Source organism: Elaeis guineensis, chromosome 14 (assembly GCF_000442705.2).
Source record: "Elaeis guineensis isolate ETL-2024a chromosome 14, EG11, whole genome shotgun sequence".
In the NCBI taxonomy this organism is placed as follows: Eukaryota; Viridiplantae; Streptophyta; class Magnoliopsida; order Arecales; family Arecaceae; genus Elaeis; species Elaeis guineensis.
Genome location: NC_026006.2, coordinates 48,337,400 through 48,351,405, shown reverse-complemented (window position 1 = coordinate 48,351,405; position 14,006 = coordinate 48,337,400). Strand labels below are relative to the sequence as shown.

Genomic DNA, 14,006 nt, shown 5'->3' with positions numbered 1-14,006 from the left:
AAGGGACTTGACATCTTTGTTAGAAAAAAATTTCTTCCTATCCAAGATACATCTTTGAAGGCATACGCTGATTATTTAACTGGCAAACAATATAAAATTACTTTTCATAAATCCTCTCCACACAAAAGATCATATTTTTTAGATTTAATTTACATTGATGTTTGCACTATAGATGCTAGAATTCTTGATCGTGCTTTATATTTTATTATTTTTATTGACGATTATGCTAAAAAAATATGGATTTTTGTTTTAAAATCAAAAGATCAGGTGTTCGATGTGTCCAAGCATTTTTATGCTAGTGTTGAAAAAAAAATGAAAAAGCAACTAAAGTATATTCGAGTAGATAATGGTGGTGAATTCATGGGTCTATTTGAGAAAGATTACAGAGATTATGGCATTAAATTTAAGAAAATTGTTCCTAAAATATCTCAAGATAATAGAGGTGGTGAGAGAATGAATCATACTATTTGTGAAAGAATTCAGTATATACTCTGTCATGCTAAATTGCCAAATTTTTTTGGGATGAAGCAATGAGAAGTACAGTGGATTTGATCAACATTTCTCCTTTAATTTCTCTTCAAAGTAATATGCCAGAAAAAGTATGGATCGAGAAAGATATTTCATATGATCACTTTAGGGTATTTGGCTACAGAGCATTTATTCACATCCTTAAAGATGAGAGATTCAAACTTGATAGAAAGTCTAAATAGTTCATCTTACTAGGTTATGCACATGAAGAGTTTGGTTACAAATTATGGGATCCAGTTGATAAAAAAATTATCAAAAGCAGAGATGTTGTATTTCTAGAAGATTAGACTATTAAAATTTTTAAAAAGATTGGGAAGCCAAAGTCTATTACTAAAAATTATGTTGATCTGAATCTAATACCTCATACCATGATGAATAATGATAATGGAAGAGATGTACAGGAAGATGATGATAACGTAGTTCATCAGCTCATATTTGATAATGATATACCAGATAGTAATGTAGTTAATGAGCAAGCTCCTTCAGAACCACCAATTGATTCTCAGTTGAGAAGATCCACTAGAGAGCATCATCCTTTTCAGAGATATTTTTTTCATGAGTACGTGATGATTACTGATGAGAAAGAATCTGAATGCTATCAAGAGGCTATGAATCATGAACAAAAGAGATAAAGATTAAAAGTCATATAGGAGGAAATAAAATTCTTATGTGAGAATCGCATATTTGAGTTTGGTGGACTCTGCCACATGAGTCGGAAGGAGAAGATTTATTAGATTATCCATCCATATATAGGATTATATTTTGTTTAAATAAATAAAAGAAAAGGAGAAGAGTTCTTTTTCGATGCACATTAGTAGCTTATTTAATTGGGGGCAACAGGAGAGCGTGAAAACCAGTAAAAAAGGAAAAGGTTCTTACATAACCTTCTGTGTGTGCGTGAATGCTAAGTGAGGCACACGATGACCTAAGGCACGAAAAAGCCTGACAATATGGAAGAAAAAAAAATAATTTTTGCAGCTATTTTATCAGATGATGAGATGGTTGTTCGTATTCTGATTTTAATAAAATTTTAATATATTATTTCTGACATCAAGAGTTATAAGTTGAATAGTTTTGATCTTTAAAAAATCTTTATCAATAATTATTTTAAGCATCTACATAGTTGATGAGATCTGTCCTTTTTATTGTTGAAATCTATTTTATTGGTAATGGTTCTTTTTTTATTAAGAAAGATAAAATTTATTTTTAATGATTATATATTTATGTAATACCTAATTGATTTAGAAAAATTTTATATTAATTTTATTATTTTAAATAGTAGAAGATTCATATCAAAATTATGATATATTTTTTATGAATTGTTTGATTATTTTTTTATTAATTATTTAAATAAATTATAAAAATTATTATTTTTTTATAATATTTTATTTAATTATATAAAAAAATTATGATATTATTTTTCGCGATTGCAGTCCTATCAATATTAGTGAAAGAGGGAGCGCACCACTGAATCACTTTCTGGGGCATCCATCAACTCTTTTCTTTTCTCTGTTTCTTCACGAATCGATCGGAGAGACTCTTTGGAGTTCGCATAATGGCTGATGTGCTTCTCTCAGCCTTGCTACCGGTGGTTATGAAGAAGGCAGCCGACCGTATTCTCCAACAGTTTGGAGTGATATGGGGCATGGAAGAGAAGCTAGAAAAGCTGGAAAGAACACTATCGGCAATCCTGTCCGTACTTGGGGATGCAGAGCAGCGGCAAGTCGAGGATCCAGCTGTGAAGAGGTGGTTGGCAGCGCTGAAGGATGCAGCCTACGAAGCAGACGACGTACTGGATGAGTTCAATGTGGAAGCAATGCGGCGGAAGACAGAGATTCAGATCGACATGTCAAAAAGGGTGCGCAGCTTCTTTTCTCTTCACAATCCAGTTTGGTTTCGCTTTAAGATGGGGCAGAAGTTGAAAGAAATTGTCCAGAAAATAGATGAAATCGCAGCTGAGAGAATTAGATTTGGTTTCACGGTCACAACCCAACCACAAAACAGGGATAGGCCACAAAGCCACTCCTATATTGATGAGTCAAATGTCATTGGTAGGGAGGAAGATAAAGAAAAAATAGTGAAGTTGTTACTTGATCATGATCGCAACCAGAATGTTGCCGTCCTCCCCATAGTTGGTATGGGTGGACTGGGTAAGACCACACTGGCCCAATTCGTTTACAGAGATAAGAGGGTGGAGAAGCATTTCCAACCGCTCATATGGGTCTGTGTGTCCGACGAGTTCGATATTGCGAAACTTGCTAGAGCAATAATATCTTCAGCCACAGGAACTGAGTGTCAGGAATCAAACATGGAGTTGTTACAACGCCGCCTTCGAGAAGTTGTAAGTGGAAAAAGGTATTTACTTGTATTAGATGATGTTTGGAACGAGGATCAGGCAAAGTGGGATGAGTTAAAAACTTTACTAGGAACCGGTGGAGAAGGGAGCAGGATCATTGTGACCGCACGAAATGAGCAGGTATCATCGATAATGGGCACACTCGATGCGTATCTTTTAAAAGGTTTGACTGAGGATGATTCTTGGACATTGTTTAGGAAGAGAGCATTTGAAAAGGGAGCAGAAGTGCCTCCAACTCTGGCAAAAATTGGCAAGGAGATTGTCAAGAAATGTGGTGGGTTGCCTCTAGCAGTGAAGACATTGGGGAGCTTAATGCATTCCAAGAGTCAGGAAAAGGAATGGTTGTCTGTGAGGGACAGCGACATTTGGGATATGCAGGTTGGTGAAGATGGGATTTTACCAGCACTAAGGTTGAGCTACAGTCATTTGCCTTCCCATTTAAAACAATGCTTTGCCTTCTGTGCCATATTTCAGAAGGATTATGAAATGGACAAGGATTTGTTGATTCAACTATGGATGGCCAATGGATTCATTCCATCTGGTGGAAGAAAGGAGTTGGAAGACAAGGGGCATGAGATTTTTAATGAGTTGGCTTCGAGATCTTTTTTTCAGGATATCAAGGAAGTTGCGGGGTACTACGGATTTTATGGATCCAGGGGTGAACTTTACTGCACAACAACTTGCAAGATGCACGACCTCATGCACGACCTGGCACAATCCATTACGGGGAATGAATGCCTCAGCGTAGTGGACCCTGCCACGTTGGAAGATGTGTCTAAGAAAACCCGTCACTTGGGCACATCTGGGCATTTCATATTGAACATCCATAGGATCTTGAATACTTCTCCAAACATTCGCACTCTCCTGTCATTATCAACGGAATGGAGTAATCGTATTATGGTGACTGCGGATTCATCAAAGCCTAGGTCATTGAGAGCATTGGGTCTAACTCATCCTGATATTAGTAGATTGCCTATTTCAATTGGATTTCTGAAACACCTAAGATACCTGGACCTCTCTCGTACTGATATAGAAGCATTACCTGATGCCACCAGCACACTTCTCAATCTACAAACTCTGAAACTCTCTAATTGCGACGAACTACGTAAGCTGCCCAAAGACATGAGAAATATGAGTGACCTGAGGCATCTTTACATTGACGGATGTGATAATCTGAAGCAGCTGCCAGCAGGTATAGGGCAATTAAGCAGCCTGCGAACATTGACGAAATACATTGTAGGCAATGATGCTGGAAGACGTATAGGTGAGTTGAATAGCTTAGATCTCGGTGGCTTTCTAGAGCTGTATAACCTGAGGAATGTGAGGGATGCGGCAGATGCTAAAGAAGCTAATCTCAGTTCCAAACATAACCTTCGCTCATTAATATTATGCTGGGATATGATTGCATGGAATGATTCTTGTTATAGATCAAGTGCCCCTGATGTTTGTAAGGATGTTTTGCATGTAGGAAATGCTGAAGAGGTTTTGGAAGCCCTTGGGCCTCATGATGGCTTAAAGCTACTGGCAATACGGTGCTATGGGGGCGAGAGATTTCCAACGTGGATGATGGACTCTTTGTTACTGCAAAATTTAGTTGAAATCCATCTGGGAGCTTGCGCAGGTTGCGAACATCTCCCACCTTTATGGCAGCTACCTGTACTTAAATTTCTCTACTTGATTAAGATGGGTAGCGTCAAGCATCTCTGCAGCAGCACCATCTACGGCAATGCAAGCAATGGCACACTGCAAGCATTCCCCTCACTAAAGAGACTGGTGTTGCACACGATGCAGAGCTTGAAGGAGTGGTCAGAGGATGAAAAAACTGTAGAGGTCATGCTAGTTTTCCCTCATCTTGCTGAGCTTAAGATCATTAATTGCCCAAATTTGATGACCATACCAATATTACCATCTCTCAAAAGTTTATCAATGAAAGGAACCAATAAGCAGTTGGGCTTGGTCCATGGTCTGACCGCACTATCTTCCCTTCAAATTGAAGTCGATAAAACGAACAATGGTACAGAGTCTCCTCCTCTTGCTCAGGAAAAAAAAATGTCCTTCAGGGATTTTAGATCTCTTGAAAATTTAACTATCACGGCATCTGAGGATCTGGCACCATTGCTGGAGGAGGAGGAGGAGGAGATGAAAGGGCTGAGCTCATCCCTGCATCGTTTGGAGGTTATAAGATGCAATTGGTTGTTTTTATCGTCGCAGCAGGCATCATCTCCTTTGGGGTTTTGGAAGAACCTAACTTCTCTCCTATCTTTAGGGATCAATGATTGTGATGATCTAGTCTACTGGCCGGAGGAGGAGTTCCGTGGCTTGAACTCAGTGAAGACGTTAACAATCAGGTATTGCAACAAGTTGGTTGGCCCGTCACGTTTGCCATTATCCTCGTCATCATCAGGGGATGGAGAGTTTCCGCCAAACTTGGAATATCTGAATATTATACGTTGTGATGGTCTAGTGGAATTGCCCAAGTTGCCTGCTACCCTCAGATCATTGTCTGTTCAGTACTGCCCCAAATTCAATTCCATGACAGAAGGCCTGCGACATGCCACCGCTCTCGACGACATATACATTACTGACTGTCCAAGCCTGACGTCTCTGCCGGAAGGGTTTGGGCAGCTCACCGCACTCAAGTCTCTGATACTCAAGGGTTGCAGCAATTTGTCATATCTGCCGCAAGGGATGCAGGGCCTCACAGCACTTGAGGGGCTGATTATTGGTCGCTGCCCTCGGCTGTCATCACTACCCGAAGGTCTCCAACAACGACTCCCCGGCCTTCAGCGTCTGAAAATTGAGGGGTGCCCCAAACTAGAGAGACAATATGCGAAAGGAGGCCGGTATTGGGACCTGATCTCACGCATCCCCGAAACCGGAACACTATCTGAGATTAGGAGCAACTTCAGCACATTCCCTCCTTCCTTTTCTTGCTTTTGAAGACCATCTACAGTTCAATATCATCCAGTCCTTTTTAGCTACAATCCTCTCTCTCTCTCTCTCTCTCTCAAATAAAATGGAAATTAGTGAGTGTAATTGTTTATCTTCCCTCACATTCTTGTTCATGTTGAAGGAATCTGAACGCAAGTTTAGGATCAGTTAGCCCACCCTAATGGCAACCAACGGCATCATCCTGAGATAGTAGCCATGACACACTGCTCACATAAACTATTATGCACCAATTGATGATTCTCACAGGTATTATTCTGGAATTGGCGGTGAAGTGGGAGCCGGAGGGATATGCATTAGAATTTTTCATTTATTTTTCTGATTTTATTTTATTTTTTTCCAGCCATGTCAGATGAACAACGAACTTCGCGGCGTTCACGGTGCTAGCAACTTTCTTGTTAATCATTTCAGCATTGAACTTCTTGTTGTCGTGGATCTAGCATCAGAAAAAATGATATATTACGCCTTGGATAAAGTTTTCAAAGATTTCCAGATCTTCAATAGTCAAGTGGCTTCATGTGAATCATATTGATAGATTTGTTTTGATTATTGTTAAGCATTCAAAGGAATAGTAGGATGAGATAAGTTTAATTCTCCTTTAATAGAAGCCGTTTGGCATTTAATGTTATGTTGATTGTTTTCTTAGAACCTTATTTTATTTGACATCCTTCGACATACGAATATTGTATATGAAGTCTTTGAACGGTACTTCTGCTTATGTACCAAAAATAATTGAAAAATGGAGATGTTTATTAATTATTTGAAAATCTTCTTTTGTTGCTCTGACCATTTTTTTTATGTAGCATTGAACATCTTCTCTTCATTGTAGCTTTCTAGAAAACGCTAAATTTAAATATATTTTATAGAAGATCAGGAAACATCCTGGCCGCTGATCATACTAGGTTAATTAAGAAATTTTACATTCCAACAGGTCACCAACCAATAACCCTTAGGGATTTTTTTTTTTTTAATTTTTTTTGCGTGACGTCCCTCACCCTTTTCCAATCCCTTCGGTGCCCCACATCCCTTCGCCTCCCCCCTCCCCCCGCCCGGAGCGTCTCCACCTCGGTGGCCTCGCTGCACTGGCAGCGTCGCCACCGCATCGTCTCCCCCCCCCCCACATCCGGGCGTCTTCCACCCCCTGACCCTCGCCCGCTGCGTGGCTATACCGGCGGCCTCCCCGTGCCTCCCTGCGAAGGCCGCATCGCCACCCTCTCCTCTCGCCGACCGCCCCCTTTTGATGCAGGCAGACGTTGCCCTTCCTGTCGGTGCCCCCCTTTCCTTTACCACCCCACTCCTCTCGCCCGCAGCGTCCCTGTTATAGCCCAAAAAAAAAAAAAAAAAAAAAAACAGAGTAAAACCGGGAAGAAGACTCCCGGTAGGAGTCTTCTTCTCCGGCGAGTCCCGAGCAAATTAGGACTCCTAGGACCCCTCGGAGTCCTAGGGTGCTCTATAAGAAGACCCCCTCCCTCTTGAGACCGATCATTGGTCTCCTTCCTCTCTCTTTCTCTCCATTTTTCTCGATCGAAGGCCGCGGACACCCTTTGATTTCTCGCCGTGATTGCCGCCGACGAGGTCTCCGGAGGCTGAGGTAAGTTTTCCTCTTCCTCCCCTCTTTCTTCTCCTTCCTCCCCGTGCATTTGTGCGCGGCTGCCGGCGACGAAAGTCGCCGATTTTCGGTCGGAAAAGACACCCTGTTTTTGAGCTCTTTTCCTTGAATTTTCCGGCGCCGGCGATCGGAATTGATCGCCGGCCACCCTCCTCCGTGACCGGGGGAGTGATTTTCGTCGGCTGCCGGCCTCCGCCGCGGCGGCCGTGGCCCGAACGGCCGGTCAAGGCCGGAGAACCCCCACCGTCCCCTGTTCGGCCTGGAAGGAACCAAGGAAAAAAAAGAAGAAGAAGAAGAAGAAAAAGAAAAGAAAAAAAAAGAAAAGAAAAAAAAGAAGAAAAAGAAAAAGAAAAAAAAAGAAAAGGAAAGAAAAAAAAAAAGAAAAAGAAGAAAAAAGAAGAAGAAAAAAAATAATAGTAATAAAAATAAATAAATAAATATATATATATGTATATATATATATAAGTAAGTAAATAAATAAATAAATAAATAAATAAAAATTGAAATTGATGAGAGAGAGAGTTTCTCTCTCTTCTCTCTCTTCTTTCAGACTGAACCCTAATTTTCTCTCTCTGGAATTGGACTTTCTCTCTCTACTTTCTCTCTCTAGAATTTTCTCTCTCTAGCCTGTTTCTCTCTCTTGATGGATTTCTCTTTCTCTAAAGTTATCCTTCTAAGATTAGCGTAGGAGAAGGCTTCATCTGATGATTCTGATCGAGTTTAGAGACGAGTCTGATTTTAAGCGAGATTTTAATTTTGAGATTTGTTAGATTTAATTTTGAATTAAATTAATGTAAAAATATAATTTTGGATAATAGGCTTCTCGAGATATTCCATATTTATTCTGAAAATAAATAATTATTCTCTGAAATTATGCATGATTTATGAAATTATGTTTTGTAAGAAAAATGCTTTTGAAATGTTATGGTATATCGATTTATGCACATGTTTAGTGAAAGATTATGATATATATTGTGGTACTAAGTGTTTTGATATAGATCGGATTTATGCTCTCAGCCTAACTATGTTTCAGTGGGCCCCGTCAATGGGGATTATACGTTGGTACTTTGTGGACCTTGCCAGTGGGGGTTGTGCACTGGTATTTGTGGACCCTGCCAGTGGGGGTTGTGCGCTGGTATTTCTGGACCCTTCCAGTGGGGGTTGTGCGCTGGTATTCTGTGGACCCCGCCAATGGGGGTTAAACGTTGGTCATAGTCGAGGCTGTTGAGTTACGAGTGTTTTGAATCGAATCGAATCGAATTTATGATTATATTATGTGTGAATTTTTGAAAATATTGGATTTTGTTGCCCAGCTATGCAACCCAAGAGGGGGGGGTGAATTGGGTTTTAAAAATTTTAGGCTTAACTAATTACTTGTAAAAATTATATATCAAAAGCTTGATGAATGAAGAGAGATACTTTGGTTTGAGATTAATTACTTAAAACAAGAATGCAAGGATATAATGGAGAATTAGAGAGAAACAATAAAGCATGCCACAAACACAATTATTTATAGTGGTTCGGTGCCAACCTTGCACCTACGTCCACTCCCCAAGCTCCTACTTGGGAATTCCAATCCACTAAACTTTGTATTCAACCCGAATACAACCGTCGGAAACTCCGACACTAGCTATCCCAAGCTAGTCCACTTGTTTCCCGGGTACAAGCCGACCCACACACTCCGATTTCAGGTTCGGATCAACCTTTCCTTGTTTTGGAAACCCTCCAAAACAAAAATAATTGCTCACAAGATAAACTCAGTTTAGAGCACAAATTAAGTACAAGAATAGCTCCTTAAGTGAGCGAATATAACAATAAATACGCTTTACTCAAATGAAGAAGCCCTTCTTGGATTTCCTCAAAGTGGATGAGAGATGAAGCAAATGCTTGAGGAGTTGGTGAGCTTGATTGAAGGCTTCTTGAAGGCTGTGAATGAGCTCTTAAATGAGGTTGAGAAGTTGGCTTGAGAAACTCTCTCTTGAATGCACTTGAAATGCCCTCTTGAATGCTCTTGATTTTCTCTTTTCAAATCACTTGAATGCCTCTTGGATATTTGGATCTCTCTTCCTTTTTGTTTTCCACCTTTTGAACCCTTTATAGCCTTAAGAGACAAGGGAAAACAAACTAGGCAGAAAAAGAGCCGTTAGAGCACAAAAAGTGAGCATTAAAAGCAACCAAATCTGGCCAAAAACTAGCCGTTACAGGCAAATCCCGTCATATGAGTCGACTCATGAGTCGACTCATGCCTCAGGGGTCGACTCATGAGTCGACCTCTGTTGCAAAGTCCAGAGATTGGGTTTCTGGATTTTCTTGGCCCAAAACAGCAGAGGTCGACTCATGAGTCGACTCATGCCTTGTGGGTCGACTCATGAGTCGACTCACAGGTCGTGCCAAGCCAGAAAACCAGCGTGCCATGGCTAATCTTTGCGTGCCAATCAGCTCATAGTTTCATGAGTTGACTCATGAGTCGACTCATGAACTTCAAACCTTCATAACTTCAAAAATATAAGTCCAAAAATTATGAAACTTTTACCAATAGATTACATATCATTTGTTCTACACGATGATGCTATCAAATCAGAGTTTTGATGAAATTATGATTTTGCCCCTGTAGAGCATAAGGTCTTTTTCACATAAAAAATATTTGTATCCCTTCAAACTGTTTTGTAGTCATCAAAATCAATCTAGGAGCAACAATCTCCCCCTTTTTGATGATGACAAAACATTTGAACAAAAGCATTTTTCTGAATCATGAATTTCAAAAGATTGCATTTTAGGTGCATATGCTTGAAAAGAGTATGATTCTTTTGGCATGTGAAACAAATGGTTATATGCATAAATAGTTTGTCCATTTGTTTAAAGATTGGAAGATATGCTCATTGGATAATTGTTTTGGTGTTAGAGCAGAAAATTTGATTTTATTATCAGAGCAAACTGTATTTTGAAAAATTTTCTCAATTCTCAAAACTAGTCATTTGTGCCAAAGCATATTGAATAGTTGATTTGGAAAGAGTATTAGAGCATTTAAGTTTAAGATGTATCAGAGCAAGAGAAATGAAAATTTTGCAATGTATCAGTGTAGGGAAAACAATTTTACAAAGTATCAGAGAAAAATTTTGCAAAGTATCAGAGTAATAAAAACAGTTTTTCAATATATCAGAGTAAAATTGAGTAATGTATCGGAGTAGTAAAAAAAATTGTCAAAGTATTAGAGCAATGTATCAAAGCATATTCAATGGTTTACAGCAAATCAGAGTATGAGTAATTTTAAAAGGTACTTATTTGCAGTATATTTAGCATTTGTACTTAAAATTGTCAATGTATTAATTTCTCATAATTTGTAGTGTTTGCTTTTGATGTATTTCTTTGTGTTTAATTTCTCCCCCTTTTTGACATCATCAAACAAGGTTAAGTCCTTTTTCTGAAGCATTCTTTAATTTCTCTTCTTGTAGGGTTTGCTCCCCCTTAATGAAGCAACTATTAACAGCAATCATAAAATGATAATACCATAAAGAGAAGACAATATTTCATAAAAGAGAATATATAACCAAAGTAAGATAATCATCATTCCAAAGGTAAAGCCATAATTGTTGCAGTACATAGATTGTAACATAAAAAGTAACATACAAAGTCAACTAGCTCATGTCAATACATGGCCCCAAAAAAATACAGATCCTAGAGAGGACTAAACACTAAGACCTAGGATCTAGAAATGATCAATGATCAGAATCATCAGAAATGTGATAAGGAGCAGATGAATCTGGATCTGAGATGCGTCCTCGACCCCGTCTGCCTCTGGCACGAGAGGAAGAACTGGCACGAGCAGGCGAACGGGAGGAACTGGGTGGCTGAGAACGCTGAGAAGCTAGGGACTAAACTGAAAGGGTAAGTCTGATGGAGTCAAGTACAGTCAGTGCCCTGGAGACAGCCTGGAGAAGTGCAGTGAACTGAGTAGTAGCTTGCTCACTTGATCCTCTGATCTCCTTCCTCAGTAACTCATAACCGCCCTCAAGAGCTCCTCTGAGTCTGCCGGCCTCTGCAGTGAGATCAGTGACCTCAATCGTAGACTCCTGAGGCTGAGGGTGTGCCAAATCGAAGACCTGCCCCTGTAACTCGAGAACTCTGCCAGTCAATCTCAGAACAGTGTCCTCAAGCTGCTGAATCCTCATGGACTGATCTGCCATCATCTGATATACTGTGGAGATGTGGGGAGTCAAAATCTGATCAGTAGAAGTAGCCCCTGGTACAAATGAAGTACTGCTCATCTGACTCGACATCAAAGAGACCATACGCTGTGCAATCCGCTCAATCTGATAATCGGACAGTGTGAACTCTGGCGGAGGTGCTCTGCTCTCTGGCTGATGCACAGGTGTGGGTATCCTGGTAAACTCAGAAGGGCCAGCCTCTGGATCTGGAAAGAACTGTATATCTGGTGAAGCTGCCCTGAAGCCATGAACAGGAGATGATGGACCTTCTTCTTCTTCAGCTCTGACTTCTGCTGTATCCTCAGCTCTTTCTTCTGCTCTCTCTTCTGCTCTTTCTTCTGTTCTTTCCTCATTTCCCCTGATCCAACCACCACCACTTTTTGTGAACCCCATTCGATGCAAGGTGTGTAGGTTGAAGGAATCAACATGAGACAGTTTGGTGGGAGCCTCCCCCTCACTACTAACTCCAAACCTCCTGAAAATTCTAGTCATGGCCATACCATAAGGCAAATGTGCCTTAGATCTGTTCAGAGTCTCTCTCATGGCTTCTATCATAAGTGCTGGGAGGTTTAGGGGGGTTTCAGTGATAATGTGAAACATAATGCATATGTCCCTGCCTGACAGAAGATCGTGCCTACCACTCCTAGGGAAGAAAAGTTTTGTGACCATTTGATGTAAGATTCTCATTTCTATAGGTAAAATCTTGGCCTCTAGTTTATTCAAATTCCCTTGGTAGGTTCCTCCAAATATAACACTTATACCTTCTTCTTTCACGGGGAGTTCCATGTATGCATAACCTTCACTAGGTAAGTGTAAAATCTCCCCTAAAATGACAGGATCCAGACAGATATCAACCCCTTTCACAGTAGAAGTTACAGACCCATTTTCATAAATAAGATTCTGATAAAACTCCCTAACAAGGTCAACAAGGGTGACTTCTTTGAGTGAACAGTAAAAGCTCCATCCCTGAGTTTTGATCTTACTTGCTAAAGAAAATCCCTCACTTTCAAAGAACCGGAAGTCAATGTTTTTCCCGGTTTCTACTTTTCTATCTGAGAGAGGGTTCTTACTGGGAGTTTGAGAAGACTGTGAAGGACCTTGAACTGAATCTGGAACGGGAGCAGAGGTGGACTGTGCCGCTTGTCTTTTCCTTCTGACACTTTCTTCAAGTTCCCGGACAGACTTTCTCCTTTGGGGAAGTTTCATTTTTGGTGCCATACCTTCTTCAATAGCAGGCGAGGAGACTTGAGGAGCAAGTGAAGGAGTGGAGGAAGGATTATAAGAGAGTGATTTGAGGTTTTGGAGGAGAGAAAGAGTGGATTTGAGAGGGACGGTGGAGTGCTAGGGCACGCTCCAACCGTGAAGAACAAGGGAAGAGGTCACAAAAGAACCTTTCCCGGAGTGGCTATTTGCGGTGGAGAGGAGGCGGGAGGAGTTCCACTAGCTCAAGCCTAGGAAATGGAGCAAATGGGAGAAGGGAGAATGGATTTTCGAAGGAGGAAGACGAGCGTGAGGGTCGGCTCACGAACAGTAATTCAACATATAAACCCTTCAGCCCGTTGGAAGTTGCTGGGAATTACAAGTTTGCCATTGAGTCGACTCATGGGGGTCGACTCATGAAGTTCAGAAAATCAGGAAAAATGTGAATAAATTCCAGAAAAATTTGAATTTTGGGGAGAAGGAGTTTAGCTCTAAGATGAGTTTTTAGAATGAAAAACTTGAGCTTTTGGGACCAAGAAAGGTGTTGGAAATTGAGGTCTTAGGAGATTTTGACCATAAATCATTGGAATTTGAAAAATAATTCAGGCAAATGGATCAAGAATTCTTAGATTTCTCCTAATTTCACAGAATCTATCCTCACTAAGGGCCTTTGTAAAGATATCAGCTAATTGATTTTCGGTGCAAACATATTCAAGAATTATATTTTTGTTTTGAACATGTTCTCTTATGAAGTGATGTCTTATTTCAATATGTTTGGATCTTGAGTGTTGAATAGGATTTTTAGATAGATTTATGGCACTTGTGTTGTCACATCTTATTGGTGTTTCATTAAGTTTAATTCCAAAGTCTTCGAGTTGTTGCTTAATCCACAAGATTTGAGCACAACAACTTCCGGCTGCAATGTATTCGGCCTCAGCCGTAGACAGTGCTACCGAATTTTGTTTCTTGCTAAACCATGAGATTAGGTTAGCTCCAAGAAATTGACAAGTTCCACTTGTGCTTTTTCTATCTAGTTTACATCCAGCAAAGTCAGCATCAGAATATCCTAATAAATCTATTTGTGAGTCCTTAGAGTACCATAACCCTAAAGTTTGAGTACCATTTAAGTATCTAAGGATTCTTTTAACAGCATTCAAAT

General features: G+C 40.1%; 1 protein-coding gene across 1 annotated transcript in view; it reads left to right on the top strand.

Moving 5' to 3' along the window:
- The window catches only part of LOC105057818 (putative disease resistance protein RGA4), a 61,977-nt gene extending 56,096 nt beyond the window's left edge, over nucleotides 1-5,881 (top strand). Inside the window, exon 2 of the mRNA XM_073248856.1 lies at nucleotides 1,962-5,881. Coding sequence (XP_073104957.1) covers nucleotides 2,084-5,824 — 3,741 coding nt within the window. The 5' untranslated portion in view covers nucleotides 1,962-2,083 and the 3' untranslated portion in view covers nucleotides 5,825-5,881. The remainder of the gene's footprint in view (nucleotides 1-1,961) is intronic.
- The last annotated feature ends 8,125 nt before the right edge of the window (nucleotides 5,882-14,006 follow it).